This window comes from Saccopteryx bilineata, chromosome 3 (genome assembly GCF_036850765.1).
Source record: "Saccopteryx bilineata isolate mSacBil1 chromosome 3, mSacBil1_pri_phased_curated, whole genome shotgun sequence".
NCBI lineage: Eukaryota > Metazoa > Chordata > Mammalia > Chiroptera > Emballonuridae > Saccopteryx > Saccopteryx bilineata.
In genome coordinates, this window is record NC_089492.1 from 281,565,646 (window position 1) to 281,586,497 (window position 20,852).

General features: G+C 55.0%; 1 protein-coding gene across 1 annotated transcript; it reads right to left on the reverse strand.

Annotated features, from left to right (window-relative positions):
• Window positions 1-876: 876 nt before the first annotated feature.
• On the reverse strand, window positions 877-20,601 carry PADI6 (peptidyl arginine deiminase 6). The gene is made up of 16 exons (XM_066265163.1): window positions 20,510-20,601; window positions 19,613-19,796; window positions 17,574-17,646; window positions 16,782-16,849; window positions 16,167-16,278; window positions 15,305-15,430; window positions 11,352-11,530; window positions 11,003-11,106; window positions 8,420-8,531; window positions 6,722-6,829; window positions 6,358-6,512; window positions 5,394-5,550; window positions 5,165-5,288; window positions 3,678-3,748; window positions 2,353-2,514; window positions 877-1,110 (listed from the first exon to the last, which is right to left on the reverse strand). The coding sequence occupies exons 1-16, from the start codon at window positions 20,599-20,601 to the stop codon at window positions 877-879; spliced, it is 2,061 nt and encodes a 686-aa protein (XP_066121260.1).
• Window positions 20,602-20,852: the final 251 nt, after the last annotated feature.

Consider the following 20,852-nt stretch of genomic DNA (forward strand, 5'->3'; position numbering starts at 1 on the left):
CTTGGATACTGGCCCATTTTATGTCATCTGACCTACCCTTCCCAACAGGCATTACCCCTATTCCTAGAGTCTAGACTGCTTGGAACTTCCTGTTAGCAGGAGGAGGGGCAGGGTGGGAGCAGCCATGGTTGTTACAGCCTCAGTATCCCTTGCTTTAATAGCATCTTTGTTCCATTAACGGGTCCAGACTGATTGGAATAGGTGGCCTCGGGGCTCAGAGTGGGCATTTTCTCTCCTGGACACAGGCATAATGGGAGTCCACTCAGGCCCGCCCCTGATGGCCCTTGTCCTCCAGAAGCTACCCCAGCAGACCAGGACACGAGAGCCTGAATCTGACAAAGCCAGCTGCTCACAAGGGGAACCACCCGTCCTGTCCCGAGTAGGAGCCTCCCCTCTCCCAGCCTGGGCTGCCAGATTCGGCTCAGACCTCTAGCCCTGGCTTCTCTCATGCTTTTACTAGAGAATTCAAACAATCCGATTCCTACCAATTCCTGTTGCAGACAGAAGGATGAGGTAGACAGCAACACGTTAGCCTAGTCCCCTAATGCCACAAGAGGGACTGCCTGACCACAGCTGTCCCACCTCCACTCTCCATCCTTAGCTGTTACCCCTCCCCCCGAACATGGCAGCCACTGCCAAAATGCACTCAGAACAGCTGGAGCTTTAATGGGTAGTCAGTAAACACTTCTCAGCGGAAGAGTTTCCATCTTTATCCAAGGGGTTCAGGCTGGAAGCATTTGCCACCCCCACTGGATTCTGAAGGATGGGAGAACAGGGTAAGGAAGTGGTGTAGTGTCTCAACTCTCCAGCCCTCCTAGCAGAGGCTGACAGTCGGCCACTTGTGCTGGAGCAGGGCTGGCAGTGCGAGGCCTGGGTCTAAGGCACCATCTTCCACCATTTATAGGCAAAAGGCACCCGGCGAACGTTGGCACAGGCACAGAAGTCTCCGATTTCCGTCAGGTAGCAGTCAAAATCGTTAATGAAGGTGCATTTGAAGCCCAGGGGCTCCAGCAACTGGCAGACCTTTTCTTCCAGGCAGCAGGTTCCCTTGACCTGGGGCCCAAAAGGTTTGGGGATGCCCAGGTCCTTGCCCATCACGGTCACCTGCAGCTGTCAGATAGGACGGGCAAGACCTGAGTGGGCTGGAGCCACAGAAGGGAGCCCTGTTCCCATGGGTTGGGAGTGCCATTGGGTTCAGTGCAAGGGAAAATCCCCTGCCTCGGGTTGGACTAGCCCAGGAAGCACACCTGCCAGCACTTCTCCAGGCCTGCATCATCACCAGTCAATCTTGGCAAGTCCAACTCATTTCTCAAGCCTCTGATGGCCCCACCCCTGGGTGATTCTCAGTAGCAAACCCCAAATCCTGCCTGGCCAAGGTCTGGCTTTGCCAACTTCCCTGGTTCCTTCTGCCGCATTTCTCTCTGTCCGGCCTTCGGTCCTGCCCTACGTCGGCTGGAATGGTCTCCTGCTCCTAGCTTTGTCAGATGACTGTCCATTTTTCACATCTCAGCTCTAGCCATTCCCACCACAGCCCCCCTCCCGAACCCCAGGGCCCACGAAGCACCCCAAGGGCCACATTGGTCTTGTAAACGTTAACAGACCCCCATGTGCGGTTGATGAACGCAGGGCCTCAGAGTTCCCGTGTCTCAGTTCATGCTAAGTGTCTGCAGGGGGGTCGGTTGTGTGAGAAAGGTCAGATGTAGGCCAGAGTTGGAGTAGGGTTAGCACAACAAGGGCCTCATATGCATGTGCACACCCCAACTCCTCCCCTAGTCTGCATAGGAACAGGACTGGGCGTGAGCGTGTCTGTGTTCCAGAGGCTGCCCTGGGCACAGGCCGTGTGGACAGGAAGACCCTGTCTCCGAGAGCCTGCCCGCAGTCTCAGCCAGCTGATGGCTCAGCCCCTGGTCTGTGATTGCTGCGTAGTGATTACCCCTAAGGTTGGGGATTAGCTCAGGGCCCAGCTCATAGTCGCTGCTTGGCAAGTCACCTAGCCTGGTCCCGCTCCCCATTCCATGGTGTGTGTGTGTGTGTGTGTGTGTGTGTGTGTGTGTGTGTGTGGTCACTGCTTGGCAAGTCACCTAGCCTGGACCCGCTCCCCGTTGCGTGCGTGTGTGTGTGTGTGTGTGTGTGTGTGTGTGTGTGTGTGGTCACTGCTTGGCAAGTCACCTAGCCTGGACCCGCTCCCCGTTGCGTGCGTGTGTGTGTGTGTGTGTGTGTGTGTGTGTGTGTGGTGAGGGTGGGGGGTCCTCCCTCCACCTTACTTCCTCTCAGGTGCCTTTGCCTGCTCTGCACACACACACCAGCCTCCCACCCCCACCCAGGGACAGCCGGCCCACCCGTGCCTCTCACCAGGTTGGGGAAGTAGGGCCTTGCATAGAGTTTCTTGGTCTGCTGGCTGGAGGGCACATTGGTCAGCTGCTCCAAGCAGAAGAGCTGCGGGATGTCCACGATGTCCCTCTCCACCAGGCCCAGCTCCCGCTTCAGGACGTCTCGGTTCAGGTTGATGCATTTCTGCGGGCCGGAGAGGCCGGCGGGGTGGGAGGAGGCCGGGAGAGGGGCAGGAGGAGTGAGTGTGCTGGAGGGGAGGGTAATGGCCTGAAGCCACTCCCATTTCAGCACTCCGTGTAGGGGGCCTTGTGGGGCATGACATCCCTCGGATAGACAGGGGACTCAGAGTCAAGGCCTGGTCTTGGCAGGCCAGGTTCTCAGGGCCAGTCAGCACTGGAGCAGCTACTGGTCTTAATTCTACTGTAGCATGGGTCCCCTTTGGCCCTCAATCCTGATCAGGGTGGGGGACCCGGGAGGGTCGGGAAAGGGCACAAATAAGTCCTCAGACCGAGGCATTCTGCTACCCTCCCCATGAAGGGACAGGAGCAGTGGTCCCTACTCAGGGAACTTCCCTGCTCAGACAAGGTAATACCCAACACCCAAGCACTTCTCTGCTCTGACGCAGGGCTCATGACCACTACACAAGGATATCGTCCAGGGCTGTTTAGACTCCACACACCTGGCTGGCATCCACGCTGCTGTTCTAAGAGACCTTCTGTTTTTGCAAAGGTCGGGGCACCGTGGCATTGAACACATCTGGCCAGGAGCCATAAAGACCCAATGGGCAAGGCAGTTTTGTGCTGACCGTGTGGCCTCCGGGCAACTCTGCCCTTTTCCAGGCCTTGGCTTCTCTTCTAGAAGTTGGGTAACCTCTTCTGGGGACTCCTGTGCTTCTCAGCCAATGGTCCACATTTTCAGAGATCCAAGGTGCTGGGTGGTTCTGAACACTGAGCTGATGGGTCTGAGCATTGAGAAGTCCCTGGTCTATTCCTAAGTCTCTGGTTCTACCTTCTTAGGAAAGTCAGGGTCAAGGTCCTCTGCCCAGAGGCAGAGCTCCAGCACTGTTTTCTGGTCAGACACTGAGTAATGCAATAAGTGAAGCATGAACTTGACAGCCCCATGGGTTCAAACCCAGGACCCCAACTCATCAGCTTAGGCTAGTGACTTTACTCTGAGCCTGACCCTCATACACAAGATGGGGTTGACGTCACAGGGTTATTCTGAGGATTACGGGCATGTATTTTGCGTGATGCTGGAACTAAAATAGTTGCTCAATTAGGAGCTGGTCTAGATCATCAATGCTTCTCCCCATTTTCTAGAGATGGTCCCACACCCTTGGCCCCTACCTCCACGTAGTCATTCTGCTTCCTCATGTTCTCATCAGCCAGGACTTGATTGATGGTCTTGGCCTCCCTCCCTGCAGTGGAGGAAGGTGGCGGCAGGCCTGTTGGCCATGGAGTGGACAACGTTGTCCAAGGCTGGGCAGACTCGAGCCGTGGGCATGGCTGACTGGGTGTATTCTTGGGCCGGTGACTAGGGTGGGTGGTCTGCTTCGTCTCTGGGGACCCTCGTGGGTCAAATGTCACATGTAGAGACTGAACAGGGTCCATGAGAGCCCAGGCAGGACTTCCACTGCCATCGGCCACTCTGTCCCTGGAAGGATGGGGTATCCCTGCTTTCGGGGAGGCAGCCCAGAACAGGTTAGCAGGTGACTTCAGCTCCACTTACTTCTTCCCCGGGCACCTCCGTGCATTCTATGACCTGTGCCACTGGGCTACCTTCTGTTTGTGATCTTGACCCTTAACCACGTTATCTAACTTTGCTCCTTGCCTCATTTTAGAACAGAGGTGCCCAATTCAGCTGAGACAGCACCAAGTTTAGGACGTGGTATGTGCTACACGGTTCAGACTCGGTAAATGTAACCTTCCATAAGTGCCTCCGGGACCATGAGATTCCGGGGCCGATTCCCAAAAGTTGACTTGAGGAGGTCTAGGGTGGGGCTGAAATTCTGTATTTCAGCGAGTCCCCAGGTGGCCCTCCGACCACACAGGAAGAGCGAGTGTCTGGAGCAGGGGTTTTCAGCCCCTATGAAGATTACAGGCATCCCTGGCTTACAAACAAAATAGGTTCTGTAGGTTGGAAAACATTTAAGTATTTATACTCACAGGAAGGTAAAAAGAAACACTATGTTAAGACAAACATCTAAGTTGCATTTAACAGGTAAATGGACCTGTTCCAAATTACATACAAACTCAACTAAAGAACAAACCTCCAGAACCTATCTTGTTTGTAACCCGGGGACTGCCGGGGTTGGTTGACTTTCTCGGACCAGCATTGGTCCATGGACCAGCAGTTGAAAACTACTGCTCTAGAGAACCTCCTGACACCCCGTCCCCTCCTGGTCCCCCCACGTTCATACCAGAACTCCAGTGGCACCCGGTACACAATCTCTGCTGGTCCACTGAGGTTTTCCTTAAGGATGGCCAGGAGACCCTGAAGTTCCACTGCTCAGGTACTTAACCTAACATTCCCCAAATAGTTCCCGAGACTAATGTTAGCCTATGGTCCCCTAACCCCCCCACCCGAGCCATCCGTGTGCTGAGTCCCCTTCACACCCATTCCAGCAGCCTCAGCTGTACCTGAACTTCCGACCTGTCTGTGCAGTCCCAGGACCACCAGCGTAGCCCCGCGCTGGGATGTGTCCTAGCACGGTGTGCACGTTATGTTTCCCTGTGATCCTTTCTACCAGGAAAGGCTAAGTAAACTCACTGTAGGGAAGACACCCGGGGACGAAGGGACAGGCCGCCGCGCTACGGTCGGGTGGTCCTCTTACCGTTAGAGTGACGCTGGTCCTCCCTCACTTCTTCAAACAGAGGCATGTCTCCATAGCCTCCCTTCTGTTTCTCCTGGAAGAGTTTGTAGCAGGTGCTGGGGCTGGCCAGGAGCAGCCTGAAGCCCTGGGGGATGGGGAATGAGGGTCAGCCGCTAGCTTCCCCTCCAGAAGTCTCCAAGGGTCTCCAAAAAGAAGGTGGGAGACACCCTCTGCCGTCCCCAACACACACCTTTTCATCCTCACCCTTGACCTGTGTGGGGACGAAGCACATGAACTCGTCCACGTGGCCGGTCGTCAGCCAGTCCGAGAAAAGTTCTACCGGGGCCTGGACTCGCTGGGCGTAGAGGAAGTCCCGGAGGGCCTTGCTCATGTCCCGGCCCTCCTTGCTGAAGGGAAGATGGAAGGGGCAGTCCTTGAGCCAGCACGGCCCAGGGTGGCCCCCAACTACCGAGTGTCAGGCTCCCTTCAGGTAACTGGCTGCTCTGACCATTGAGCACAGGTGACTGGTCCACAGGGGAGGGTGTGGTTATTAAGGATCCCTTACTCTTATTTAATTTCATGGTACATTAATTTTATTTACTTTTAAATGTTTATTGGTTTTAGAGGAAAGATAGACAGGAACATCAAGCTGTTCCTCTATGTGCCCTGACCTGGGATCGAACCGACAATCTCTGCACTTCAAGACAATGCTCTAGCCAACCGAGCTATTCGGCTAGGGCTACATTAATTTTAATGAGTTCAAAAAACAAATTATTTATGGGGGATAAAAAAATCTCTTACTCTGGCCCAACTCAGGCAGGACTGAGAGAAGAAATTCTAGAAAAAAAGACTGGACCATGGGACACAGTATCTCCTGGTTTTGGGTTAATGATCACCAAGAAGTCTAGCTTTGAGAGAGGCCACCTAGAAGTCCACATCTTGTGGAAATGACATCCTGTTGGGTCACTAGACCACCCTAGTTTAGCGCACTTCAATTTAAACCCTGGAGTCACCAAAGAATAAAGAGTTTGCTTTTTTCCCCCCTCTAGTTTCCTACATGAATCACAGGCTCAAATATCCTTGAGAGTTTAAGGAATGGTCCAGGGCAGATGACCTGCTTGGTCACATAGGAGTCAGGTCGAGCCAAAGTGAACAACCAGGGTCCTTTCCTTCAGTTTTAAGACATCTGGCCACCACCTGACCTCTTGCCTCACCTGGGGTAAAAACTGCTGCCAATGAGGATCCTGCCTAGAGGATACTCCTTCCCTTTGATCTTGACAGGTGGGGACACCATCAGGTTCCCAATGGAATCCATGCTGGCCACCCTGTGGTCCTTGGTGCCCTGGATCACGTAGCCAACCCCTGGGCTCTGGAAGGAGACCCAGTCGGGGTGGGGCTGTTAGAAGGGATGGGATTTAAACCCCAATCTTACCTCTAATCCAGTCTCTCAGGTAGACTCCCCTGTCCCCTACCCCCAGAGGCCACCTGGGCCTCTCCCTTGGTCCCCCATTGCTTCTGGACAGGCACCAGGCCTGAGAAGTTAGACCAAGTTCAGATCAGCCAAACCGAGCCCCACACCAGTGAATATTTCATGGGGAAATCTTCGAGCTTGAGGACCCGAGGGGTGTCAAGGACCAAGGAAACAGTCTTGTGGGGAGCCTGGGTGTAGCAGAAGGCCATCTCGTCCTGGAGGGGACAGGAAAACAAGTTGTCATGTCTTCTCGCTCCATCACCCGCTTTCCCGCCTGTGTCTGGCTGGCCGGGCACAATGCTCCCCGTGCCTGGGCCACCTCCAGAGGTGGGTGGACAGCAAGAACCCCTTTTTATTGCCAACTCCTTTTCAACCAGCAAAACTCAGCTCGGGAGTGACCCTTGCTTGGGGGCTTTTCCTGGCCCATTCTCCCACTCATCAAGTATTAAAACCTGAGTCACCCAGATTCTTCCTTCTCTCATCTGCACCCAGTCCACAAACAAGCCTCTCTGGCTTTATTTCCAGAATGCATTCCAAATAGACTCATCCCAAGATGCCATTATGGGGAAGCCACTATGACCTCTTCCCTGAGTGACCGCCATGCCCGCCAGCCAGTTTCTTTTCTATCCTTGCCCCTTCCCCTAAGACCTGTTCTCAGCTGGAGGGGGTCTTTCCGAACCTAAATCAGAATGTTCACACCCCTGATTTGTACCATCCAATGTCATCCCATCCTGCTCTGGGTTTTTTATCCCTGCTATATGACCCACTGCTCACCTGCCTCTGACCTTTCTCTCTCTCTCTGGTCTGGCCACCAGCCCATTTCTTAAATCCTCTGAGAGCATCCCACATGCGACCTTCAGCTAGCTGTTCCTCTGCCCAGAGGTTCCTGCCTTTAATCCCGCCACCCTCACCCTGATGGGTGGCCAGCTCCTGGTTTCCAGAGTTTGAAGGTTTTCCTGACCACCCGAGCCAACTACTATAGTATGGTCTCACTTTTTGCTTTCACAACACTTGGAATTCTGTCTTTGCTACAGCAGGGGCGGTATGGTCCCATTTTATTTTGTCTCGAATACTTGAACTGGTGCCCAGAATGTGATCATCACTCAGCTATTTATGGAGAATAGAGCATGGGGTGGGGAGTGGGGAGAAGAGACTTCCTGCTCTGCCAGGATCCAGCTGGACCCTGAGGCAGTGTGCCAGCTCTGACCACCTATAGCTGAAGGGGCCAGACCCTTCAGACGCCTAGGGGTTAAGGCAGGGGTCAGGAACCTATGGCTTGCGAACCAGATGTGGCTCTTTTGATGGCTGCATCTGGCTCGCAGACAAATCTTTAATAAAAAATAATAATAACGTTAAAAATATAAAACATTCTCATGTATTACAATCCACTCATTTCCTACCACTCATGTTCATGGGTTGCGGGTGGCTGGAGCCAATCACAGCTGTTCTCCGGGACAACACCGAATTTTTATTGGATAATGCGTGAGGTACCCAGGTCGTTGTATGGCTCTCACAAAATTACATTTTAAAATATGTGGCGTTCATGGCTCTCTCAGCCAAAAAGTTTCCCAACCCCTGGGTTAAGGTCAGGTGTTCTGTGGTCCTGAAGTAGGAGGAAGTTGGACTCTAAGCTCTGTTCCTTAGTGGCTGTGACTTGTTCCGTCTGAGCCTCCCCTGATACCTCTAGTTAGACTTAGCTTTGCTGGGAAGGTTGAACAGAAGCCTGAGATGTTTGTTATATGGGCCACAATCGGAATCTCCCCTGCCCCCTCTCCCCAGACAGGTTTCCCCAGGTGGGGCGTTACCTGAAGCCACCTGCCCAGGCGGTTGGGGTCCTCGTAGACAGATGCCACCTGGCTGTTGCTCCTCTCGCTGAGTTCCATCACCGCGCTCACGAAACCCTGGACCTGCAGCTCTCTGCCAGGGGAGGTAAGCCAGCTCTGGAAAGGCCTGTGAGGCTCTCCCCCTGGTCATGACGTTGCTGTCCCAAGGGGAGGGGCCACCTCCCTCTGATCAGGAGAGAGTATGTCCCCACGAGATTAAGCAGAATGGCTGTCCCCCAACCTCAGACCACATCCTATCCAGCATCACTCGGCTTAGTTCATGGTAGGGTCTGGTCAAGAACTGTTTTTATCAGTCCGCACTCTGGTGGCCTAGGACTCTGCTCTGTCCTGATCCTGCAGTCACACCCCACAAGTACCTTTTACGCCTGGTCCCAGGCAGTTTGGGAGCCCCCACGCTCTCCTGCCTGGGTCTAACCAGAGGGCCAACTCTTCTCTCCCCAAGGGGGCTGTATTTTTCCTGAGAAGAAGTAATGTGTCCCCCCTTGAGATGGCCAGCAAGGCTGGCATAGTCATATGGGTAGCAGGGGATAGGTCTTGAACCTGGGATCTTAGTGTCATCATGTATAGCGCCCTGGGATCTTAGCACTGTCATACCGGTCCACAGTGTGCATTTGTTCCTTGTTGGAGATAAACGGTGATATTTGAGGCTATTTAAAAAGATCACCCACTTTATAAACAGATCCTCATGAGTCAAATGCCAAGGCAAGGTCATACCTTGGGAAGTGTCAAAATTGGGAAGTGTCAAAATTAGGATTTTAACCCAGTTCTGTGTCTAAAACCTACATTGCTAATCTATGCTACTGCTTTAAAAATGCCGTTTCTCAGGTCTACAAGGCACTGATCAACCTGACAAGGTACAGAACAGTCTTGAGTATGTGTGCTGGGGTCAGGGTGGGTAGCCCCAGTGTCATGGCTGTATATGGCTAAGCTGGGTCAAGCCATGCCTGAATTCCACCACGATGGGAGGCTCCCAGAGGACCCGAGTTTCAGCGGATGCCTCCTGTGAGTAAACAACTTGTCTTCAGGGACAAAAGACAAAGTAGAAAGATCTGATATCTGGGTATGTGTTATTAGCAGAATTCCTCAAACTCTTCCCTTCTACATTCTCATTCTGAAGCCTAGCATTCCTCTGAGGACCCTCCTCTGTAGCAGCCCTCCCTCCAAAGAACTGGTTTTCTTTTCTACCCCACGGGCACGGAGAAGGAAGGGAGGCCCTCCTTGCCACGTGTTTGTTGCTGCTTCTGGGCCATCATGGTCTCTTTAGGTCCTTGACCTGACAGATCTTATTATCTACCCCACCTCAGCCTCCTACCCCAACAGTAACACCACCTCCAAGATCTTGGTCAAACGTCCAGTTCCCTCCATCCATCCATCCTCCCTGCTTGTCCCGTCCAGTCGCTGGGACAGCAGCTTGACCTCATAGGGACTTCTGGCCCTTGACTGCTCTCATTCCCATCACACCTTGTTTCTTCACCTTTCTTCTAACCCGTCTCTGATGCCTTGTGGTAATTATACCCTTGTCCATTGTCCACCGGGGTGTATTTGCCTGGCGAACCTCCAACCCTGGTTAGACCTGGTTCTGCATTTACACTTCCCTAGAACTCAAGTTACTGAAAATAGACACCAGTCACCGTGAGCTTTGCTTCCAAGTTGTCAGCCTAAAGAGGTCCTAAGTGCTGGTTAACTTTAGAGCATGTCCTTGGGGTCTGTTACAGCCCCAAGGCTCTGCCCTGACAGCTGGGGTCCACGAGGCCCTGCTGGCCGTGGCCCCGTCCTCGCCACCTCCTCCCCTACCTCCTGTCACCTGCTTTTTTTCTCCTCTACAGGCCTCCTTGCAGTCCCCAGAACACACGCTTGTCCTCATCATTCCTTCGCTTTATGCCACTGGACAGACACTACCTGAAGTCACACTGTTTACTTGGCGGTCTCCCCATCAGACCAGGGGCGGGGCCTCGCATTCACTGCTCTGTCCCTCGGGTTGTAAGTGTTCAGATTTATAGCTCAGGAGGAAGGATTTCACTTTCCCAGTGAGAAGTCTAGTCCTCTTTTTTTTTTTTTTTTCCTGTATTTTTCTGAAGCCGGAAACGGGGAGAGACAGTCAGACAGACTCCTGCATGCGCCCAACCGGGATCCACCCGGCACGCTCACCAGGGGGCGATGCTCTGCCCACCAGAGGGCGATGCTCTGCCCCTCCGGGGCGTTGCTCTGTCGCGACCAGAGCCACTCTAGCGCCTGGGGCAGAGGCCGAGGAGCCATCCCCAGCGCCCGGGCCATCTTTGCTCCAGTGGAGCCTCGGCTGTGGGAGGGGAAGAGAGAGACAGAGAGGAAGGAGAGGGGGAGGGGTGGAGAAGCAGATGGGCGCTTCTCCTGTGTGCCCTGGCTGGGAATCGAACCCAGGACTTCTGCACGCCAGGCCGACGCTCTACCACTGAGCCAACTGGCCAGGGCGAGAAGTCTAGTCCTCTTGACCCAGCCGCCCGCAGGCAGGTGGAAGGGAACTAGGTACAGAAGTGGCCAGGCACACGCAGACTGAGGGCTTCTTACCTACACAGGTAGACCTCTAGAGGTATCTGGGTGCTTGGGGTAAAGATGCAAGGAGCCACCCGGAATACCACTGTGTCCTTGTATACCAGGGTCTCTGGAATTGACTGCAATAAGAAACATGGTCCTATTGGTGACCTGGTTCCACATATCTCCCCGCCTCCCATCCCCGGGGCCCCCAGCTGCTCAGTCCAGCCCATGTCCAGGCGCTCACCTGTCCTCCACCACTCTTTCCTGGAAAGGTGCATGAAACCCCAACTCCACCCCCTGAGCCCTGTCCTCCCCTCTCGTCCCAGCTGAGAGATGTCCCTTCCCACACAGTCCCTGCTGCCGTGTCTCCTCGGGGGCTTACTGGGTCTTGAGACTCTTCCACCAGGGAGACCGAGTAGGAAATCAGGCCGGAGAAGCTGGCGGAAGGGAACTCTGTGGCTTCCACATAGAAGGTCTCATTCAAGTGGCTCTCCAGGGGGGCAAAGTCGTAGGTGTGCCGGCCGGGCCCCAGCACCAGCTCAAAGGTGCTGGACCCGTCTTCTAGGAAGTCGGGGACAGACAGACAGACAAGCTGTCACCACCCTGATGGCCCAGTGTCCTGGCTCCTTCCTCTCAGCAGGCTGGAAGCCAGGCTGGAAATTCTATAGAATAAGAGCTCCGCTGGCTTTTCTGTCCCCATGTTCCCAGTGCTTAGGGACAAGGGCCAGTTACTCACCAACATGCTCAACGGCTCATTACACATCAGGACTTGGGACTAGGATAAAAATGCCTGCCTTCAAGACATTCAGTCTAGGGTGAAGACTCACAGCAGGTGGTCTGCATATGGACCAACTTTGGGCAGAACGTCATAAGAACTCAAAGGGAGAAACGACAGGCAAAGGTGGGCTTGGCAGCCTCACCCGGAAAGCCCCACACTGATGGCAACGCACTAGGAAGCATCAGCGAGAACTGCCTATTGGGGAGAACAGCCCTCCACCTTCCTTCCGGAGAAGGTGAGAGAGGTGCCTATCGTGTGGGTTAGGCCCATTTCATTTCAGGTTTAGACCATGAAATATACTGCTCACAAAAATTAGGCAATATTTTAATGCTTCACATTCATTTTGAAATTTCCCCTAATTTTTGTGAGCAGTATATAAGACTACACACACAAGACAGCAGGAGGAAGTTGAGCACACGTGGTTGCCTCTAGTTAATTTGATCCGGAATCCATCCATTTCCATCTGTGGAGATTGCCCTGGCCCAGGGCCATCGAACTCCCCTCCCTGGACCACTTGTCCCTGCCTGCCCTTCCTGCCACAGCCCCCATCCTCCTAACCGGTCCCCAGGGCGGCGGCAGTCCGAACGACAGCTGCTCCTGCTTGCAGCCTCCGGGTGGAGCCTGGTTTTAGGAAATTCCAGTATAGGTTTATCTTGGTCACTGAGCCCCTGAAGGATTTGTGCACCGTGTCCCTCCCAGATCTCACACGTAGCAGGTGCCAGGTCCCTCAACATGCCAGCAGATGGCTGCCATGGCCACTGCTGTCCCCACAGCACAAGCCCTGGCTCACTGACTTCTGGTTCTGGTTTGCAGTCCCGCAATGGCCAGAGTGGGGCTGTGGCTCTCCAGATGGACTCTAGCTACTTGCAATTCTGCAGATGACCTTGTTGAGGCTGCGGGCTTGGCCTCAGTCCTCCCTTGCTCCTGCTGCCGCTGGCCGTATATCGGCTGGGCCAGCTGGTAGTGCTCCTGGACTCCTGCTTCTAGTCTGCTTAGAGGCTCCTCAGCTGGCCCTGAGCTAGGCCTCAGGGGGTCATACTAGACAAGGGGACTCTTCCACCAGGACCCGCACAGCATCCCAGCCCAGAGGCACAGCCCTTTAGACTCACTGCAGAGGTCCAAGCTGTGTGCCTGGTGCACTGCAGGTTCTCCGCTCCACAGACTGGGTCACGGCTGACCACCACTCAGACCCCCTAGAGCAGCTGCGGACACAGCACCTTCAGCCAGGCCAGGGCCCTGGGCTCCCATAGCCACTCCACCCCAAGCTGATTGACCATGAAGTGGTGGAGGCGAGAGGGCCCTAAGTCCACCTGCTACAAACCCCTTACCAGCCATCTCAGTTCTTCTGCACTTGACCCTCTGGGGAGCAGGGGGCTTCTGACCCAATTGCTTGCTTTTAAGCATAGCTAACCTTTCCTTGTGGACTTGCTATGTGCCAGGAAGTGTGATGAAGGCTCACAGGCTCACTGGCCTCCTCACCCTCCTGAGGCAGGTGCAATGATTCTCACGTCCACTGTCCGGATAAGGAAGAAGTAAGAAGCCTTATTACCCAGGCCCAACGTGGTCGCCTTTACCTAGAAGGCTCTTCCTGCTTCCCCCTCCCAGGGCTGGCTCTGCTCTGCTCTGCTGTTCTTAGCTCTGCCCCACCCCTCGCCCTTTTCCCACCCTCAGCCCCCAGCCCCTGCCTGGTCCTGGGCTGGCTGTGCACCTGTGAGCAGGTGCGGGCTTGTTCTTCCGGAGCTGGAGCCCCGGGGCAGAGCAGGTAACAGTTTGAGCTGGGCGCTTTTCTCCCTTCCAAACCCCACCAGGCCTAGAGGTGGGGCAGGGGCCCTGGTCCTCACTGTCGCTTCTGACCACTTCATGCCTTTGAAGGGCATGCCATTGGTAGTGTCACCGCCCCCTTTCCCTGTACCTGATGGCCATCCTCCCCCTTCCCCTTGGACTGCTCTAGCACTGGCTCGTCTCCACCACTCCTGTGGTCATTGCTATGACCCCCAGAGCCCAGGCCCCTGCACAGTCTGCCCTCTTCTTTGACCGGATCCCAATGGACTGGCATTCTGCGTCATCTGTGATGCAGAGGTCAGTGCTCACGACCCCGACAGCACCCTAAGATGGGTGTGACATCTTCCTCTCCTTATAGCTCAGCGGTACTCCCACTCGGATTCTCCAGCCCCAGCTGCGAAACTTCTCACCATCCTCCTGTGCCTGGATCCAGCACCCACCCACTCCCTCGCACACCTGTCAGCTCCCATGCCCAGGCCTCAACTCAGGTCAAACCAAGCCTATAAAACTCTGGCATCTGAGCAGCCCGAGAACCTGTCTCAGTGAAGGGCCTCATTCAAGATGTGCTCAAGCCTTGGCTGGGTGGTTCAGTGGGTCAAGCATCATCCCAGTACGCCAAGGTTGCAGGTTCGACCTGTGCTCAGAGGACTATGGGACTTGTTGGCCTCCTGAGCAGGCTCCAAAGACGGCCCAGCTTAGCCTAGTCCAGCCCAGCCCATCTGAGTTATCTACACCTGGTGGGCCTCACAGGGCCAGTGCAGCCCTCACAGCCTGAACCGAGCCTGCACCCATAGGTTTCTAAGACTTCCTCCCTAAGTAGAAGGGCTACATACAACCTGGGCTGCTTTTTCTGGCTAGCCCCAGGTCACTTCCAGGTGCAGCTGTGACCTCGGGCCTGCGGAGGAGATGGAGTGGTACACTGAGCTCAGGCCCTCTGAGCACAGCCGAGACAGTAGCAGGAGCCCGCATGCCCACGCTGGGCACAGGGACGGCCCGTTAGAATCCACAGGGCTCATCAATTGCCCACCTGGAGCTAAACATAGCTTCTAAACCCAGGCAGCATACCGCCAGCCACCTCTAGAAGCAAGAGCTAAACTTCAATGTCAGGAATGCAGAGGCCCTGAACACTAAGCCAGTTTAGGGAAGTCGAAAGACTTGTTTGTTCAAGGGTCTTTTGCTGGAATTGGACATGTCCACTTTCTAACCCAACAGCCCTCAAACCTGTAGAGAACAGGGACATGCCACCTGCCTGGCAGGTTGATAAACACTGAAGGTGGCAGCGTGTGGCATGGTGTCCGAGGGACTCGCTAGCGTCGCTGCTATTGGCTTCTTGGTTTCCGAGTTCTGGAAACATTAATATAGTGGGGTCCTGGTTCAGAAATGAAGATGGATTCTTCTAACGGGAGTAACTGAGAGGAGACGTGCTCTAATTTGTATTAGGCAATAGCTATTGCTTTAGCTCTTATACGTGTCTTGCCTTCCAGACATGAAAACTCTGCAGAACAGGCACTATCTTGGCCTCCCCTGGGGAAAGGGGCCGGGAGGTACAATGACTCACCCATGGTGTGTAGACAGTTTTTAGTGCCGGTGGCAGCCAGACAATCCTAGGGCTACAAGTCTGGCTGCAACAGACCCTGACCTGCGCCTCTAGGTCCCCAGCAGGTTTCGGGGGCGGGGGGGGGGAGGGATCCTGCTGGGTGGGGGTGTGGCCACAACCCTCCAGGAGGTGGAGGCGAGACAGCAGACAAAGCTGGAGCTGGTGTGGAAACACTCACCGTGGGCCCGGTAGACTCTCGCCTTCTCTGACTCTTCCTTGGAGGTGTGGAGAACCAGCCGGTGGTTCTTTAAGACACAGCTGGGCCCCTGAACGTCCAGTACCATCTGGGACAGGTTCTTTATTTCTGGGCGAGAGACAAGTTCAAGGTTCAGGGCCTCCAGAGGCCAGTGCTCCAGGGGTTGGGGGGCTTGCATATTAGAGCACAGAGGACCCTCTGCCACCTGCTCTGGCCCAGGCTTAGTGTCACATCCTGCTCCCTACGTGACCACAGGCTCCTCGGGCCCACTTTGAGTGAGGGTGGCACTGACCCCATACAGTAGGTCCACAGACACGTAGAACAGGGCCTGGAGTGGTCAGTTCCGCTAGGGTTTCCCTCCAGGATCTCCGTTTTATTCTGCTAAGACCTAGAACCTAGGTCCCAATCCCACATCAGGACCAGATCCAAGATTGCTTTTGCCCCAGACTCAGGGTTCCTGTCCCAGGCTACGAGAGGGTTTTTAGGAGGAGTCTTAATACCCGTTTGTGTCTTCCTTTAGTCTTCTCATCCACCTTGTAAGGACAACTCTATCGTGCCCATTTTACAGACGGCAAAACAAAACCAGGGAAGTTAATGTTCATAGCCAGGAAGTAAGTTTGTTAGCTGACATCAAGTCCCACACCCTTCCCACGGGGCCACATGGTCTCTTCTCTTCCTACTTACGAGCTTTAAGCCATCGATAAGAGACTTGATTGGCCCAGACTGGGGACATCAACCTGGCATCTGCGTTTGCTGAGGGGTAGGGCAGTGAAGCCCCAGGGTAAGGCGGAGCCCAAGGAGGAAGGAGGTCACAGTCCCAGGACAGTGGCCAGTTTGTTCTCACCCTCCGTGAAGAACACTTTCTTGGTCTTGTCCATGAGCTGGCCCACGTCCGCAGGGCTGCAGTTCACGAGCAGGATGGCACCCCAACCCCTGGGGCCCCAGACCCAGTTTTTCTGCAAAGACGACAGGCATGCTGGTTCAGGAAGACGTCAAGTCAAGTCCTTTGCTTCCCAGATGCTACCCCCACCCCCCCACCATCAGGGGCAGAGCCCCGCCTTTTCTTCAGGGTGCTAGAAACTCTAGGATCAGAACCTGCCAACTCTAGTGCCTTATAGGAACATGAAGGTGTCATCAGGTGAGCGGGCCAAGAGGAAGGGGGGAATATCTGGGGATGGGTTACCAGGTTCCTAACTAGCATCAGGGGAAGTAGGGACTGAGGCCAAGCAGGGGAGACGTGTCCCATCTGCTCCGATTGACTATACGACCAGGCTTGGATGGGAACCTGGCATTGCTAGACATTCCTGGTTTTTAAAAAGAGCTAGACACGGACTTCAGCTCTGATTTGTGTTGTAGCATTTTGACTTAACAGACACTAGGAATGTCCAACAGGAAGGAGGTTGTTGGCTAGTGCTGGCTCGGGGGCCCCAGGTCTGCACCCTTCCCCTGGCAGCCTCACCTTAGCCTGTTTGTCACTCGCCACCTCGACCTGCCCACTGCGGAAGAGATCCGCGTCCAGGGAGACCGCTGCAACGGGAGGAAAAGGGTCTCACGACCAGGAAGGGTCTCGTCAGCGCCCTGGACCTGCTGGATGGAGCCTAGAAGCTGTTAGGATCCTGGAGAAGGACAGGGTTGGTGGTGGTGGTGGTGGGGGCGCCTTCAGGTTTGAGCAGGTTCGAGAGAAGGGGAGGAGAAACTGAGGATGCAGAGATCGCTCCAAAGGAGCAGAGAGGTGGGGAGTAAGTTTGAAGAGAATATAGAATTGGATTTAAGAGAATAAGTGGTACAGTGTGGTCCGTAAGAGAATAGGCACTATAGCTCGTATAGCTTGTTCTGGACAGATCCAGAAGGCGGGGGAGGGGCCATGGTGTCCTACCTCAGTAAGAATTACTGAAGGACTGTTCTTAAATATAAGCGAGAGGGGGAAAGATCTACTGTGGTCAAGTTAACTTTGAACCAGACTCTTCATCCACAGTCACAGAGGAGGCGAATGTTGGCACCAGACACAGGCAGGTGGGTAGATGATGGGAACACGGGGAGGTCCCGCCTGCCTCTGTTCTCAGAGAATTAGGTCGGCAGTGAGCGAGGGCGGGGGGAGATGTGGCTGAGCTTTGAGGAGGGAGTGTGCGTGGGTAGACCATGGAGTGAATCCACCTAGCGCCCATGGAAGGCATCTCATTACAGGGAGAACCCCCTCCCCCAGCCTCTGCCACGCCCACCCTTCCTCCTCAGTGGAGGGACCAGCACTCACCAATGCCCGTGAGATAGAGCTCAGCTGTGGCCACAGGGACTTCCTCATCTGGCTGATAGAACGAGACTGAAACCTGTAGAGACAACACCCAGAACCCACAGCAGCACTGAAAAGGAAGAAGCAGAGCCTGGGCCATGTGCCCGTGTCCGGCCCCTTGACCTTGGTCTCACATCCCAGCGTCTGATGTCTTGCTGTGCGCCGCCGATACAGGGCCACCGTGCTGTAACTGGGTGAGGAATGACCCGTATAACATGCCCTAACCACTCCAAGGACTTCTGTGCTCAGGCCTCATAACAACCCCCACCCCCAGGAGGGTTCCGCCCCCAAGGGCAGTGGGACCAAGGGACTCACTCTATGTCATTCATCCAGTAGGGGGTAGCCTGGGATTGAAGATCCAGGCCGCCCCGGCTTCTAGCGGTCCAATGATGTTCTACTTGCGTGCTCACTCTCCCTGCCCCTCCTGGGACTCACTTGTCACCCCATCCGGTGGGCAGTATGGAAGCGGGGCCTCCCAAAACGTTAGGCCACTCACTCGAAAGGAAGGGGGACACCCGGGCAGGGGCACTGGGATTGGAACTCAGCCTTCCTTGTGTCCCAAGTCAGCCTCGGCTTCCAGAGAAGGACTTGCCCTTCAGCCACTGGCCTTGACCACAAGGCCCTGGTCACAAACCAGAGAACCAAAAGTTAGGTAGGGGCCACACTTCCTAGGCATGGGACCACCACCTGCTCCTAAACAGAAGCGCTTGTCCTCTGAAGTCAAGCATCTCACTCCGTAGGCTGCTCCTGACAGGGCCGGAGGCTGAGCCGTGGGCAGAGAATGCTTCCCAGGTCATCTGGGCTCAGCTGGGGCACATCACAGCCTCCGGTCTCACCTGGGAGACTCGCAGTTCTTGTCTATGAGCACCTCCAGCCTCTAGGGAAACTGTCTGCCCAGGGCACGCAGTGTTGAGCGGTACGTACTGCCCACCTGCCAGCCCAGCAGACTACCCCGCCAGGTTCTGCGGATAGATGCCCCCTAGTCCTGAACGTGCTTCAGCTGCGATTCCCACCCTCCACGTTACAGGGGAGTCGCCTAGGGAACTGTGGACTACAGGTGCAGGGCCCCATGTGAGGTTGATTTAATTGGCAGGGGCTGCAGCTCAGGTGTTGAGTGTTCGAGTCTCTGGTGCTTCTCAGTACTCTGCACGAGGACCTGCTCCCTCCATACGCCTCACCCATGATGAGCCTGGTGACCTGAGCCACCAGGGGGGGAAGTCAACACCCAGCCGCTACAGGGGCGCCATGAGGGAGACAGCTTGCCCAGGAGCAAGGGCACAGACATGGGCTCAAATCCTGGATCTGCCCCCACTCCAGTTGCATTATTCAAATTTAGGTAGGATGCCCTGGCCGGATAGCTCAGTTGGTTAGAGCATCATCCCAAAGCACCGAAGTTGCCAGTTCAATCCCTGGTCAGGGCACATACAGGAACAGATGTTCCTTCCTCTCTCTAAAATCAATTTTAAAGATAAACATTTAAAAAATAGATTAAAAACAAAGTTTAGATAGGCCACTGTGCCTCAGTTTCCTCACATGGAAGTGAGGTAAAGCCGACCTCTGTGTACAAGGGACCAGGAACATAGCCTGTATTTGATACACATTAGCCCTTCAGTTTCACTAGGATTCCTACACCCAGAGGACCTGCCTTAGGCAAAAGCTCGTTTGAGTCCTGCTGCCAAAACCTTTTAAGGCAGGCTTTCCAAGCAACTGGTCTGGAAGCTGGCCCGGCATTGTGGTCAGAAGTTCACATGGAGGCTGACGTGTTTGAGCTTGAATCCTGGTTCTACTGATGACTGGTTGGGCAGGGCACTTCCTTTCAGAGCCTCAGTTTCCTTATCTGGAAAGTGGGGTCATGGAGTGCCCCCCCACAGGTTTGTTGCAAGCATTAAGGAAGATCAGAGGTGCAGAACACTGGCACCGAATTTTCCACGGACTCGGCAAACACCAGCTGTGAGGCGAGAGAGCCCAGGGGTGGTGCTAGCCCCACTCGCTCCCTGGCCTACCTTGTCCCCGTCGATGGCAGAGCTGGGGGACATCATCGTCACCAGCACATCCAGGGGGTCAGACAGAGGCAACTGGATGGTGGCAGTCTCCTCGTTGGTTATATCCAGGACCGTGTCGTGGATGTCCACCAAGACCCCCGGGGAGCCACTAATGGTGAAGGACGTGCACTTCTGCGGGGCACACCTGGTTCGCCCGGAAGGGAGACAGATTTTAGGGCACAAGTCTCACCTTCTCAGCCTAGAGTGCCGCTGGCATGGTGGGGATGGCCTCTCATCCCCTCTCCCCTTAGGGGGCTGAGGAACTCTAACTTACAGTCAGGGCATTTACCTCAGCCTTCCTCTCACTATCCCCCACTCCAAAGACCCCTGTGTCCTCTCTCCAAGCTCCAGCCCACATCCCACCCTCCCACCAGCACTCTGGAAATTACCAAAGCTATGTCTTATGAACTCCGAACTCTCAAGGAGGAAAGGACCACAGGATCCCTATGGCTGCAGACCTGGGAGGTCTGTTCTATGGCCCCCGGGGAGACCTGGACTCTTGTGAGTGTGTCACCTGCCCACTGAGGCTCCAATTTAGAGGCGTCTCCCTTGAGAGCTAGCCAGCCTCACCCCTATTTCGGAGGTAAGGGGACAGAGAAGGCAGGGCACTTGCTTCTAAGACCCCACAGCCCACACGGGCGGCCAGAGACAGGCTGTCGGTCAGACACCTGCAGTGTCTGGACGGGAAGGTCCTACAGACCCACACTGGGCTCCTTGAGCTAAGGCAGGATGACAGCCTAAGATGCAAAGAAAAGAGGAAGCCCCCAACCCCCACATAACCCAGGCACAGCCCCAGGTGGGGAGCCAGGTACCAGCCTCCCTACCCAGCCGGCCCTGGCTGAGGCTCCAGCTCCTCACCCGCTGAAATCCAAGCAGACCTCCATGCCCACCACACAAATGGCATGGGTGGGACTGCCCAGGGACAGATGGATGACGCTCTGGTGGGACATGGCCCTCTGAGCTAACCACCCTCACCCGACACAACCACGTCAGCTGACCCCGGGACTCCCTGCCGCCCTTCCCTCTTATGGGCTCAGGGCCTCGCCAGCATGCTCCCTTGTTAAGGAGGCTTCAGCAGGTGCCCAGCTGTGACTGATTTTCTCCATTGCGGCTGCAGAGGAGCAGGTGGGCTCAGAGCCCCTTTATCACAATTTATTAGACAGCTTGTGCCTGCAGACCCGAGGTCCGCGTGAGGCTGGCT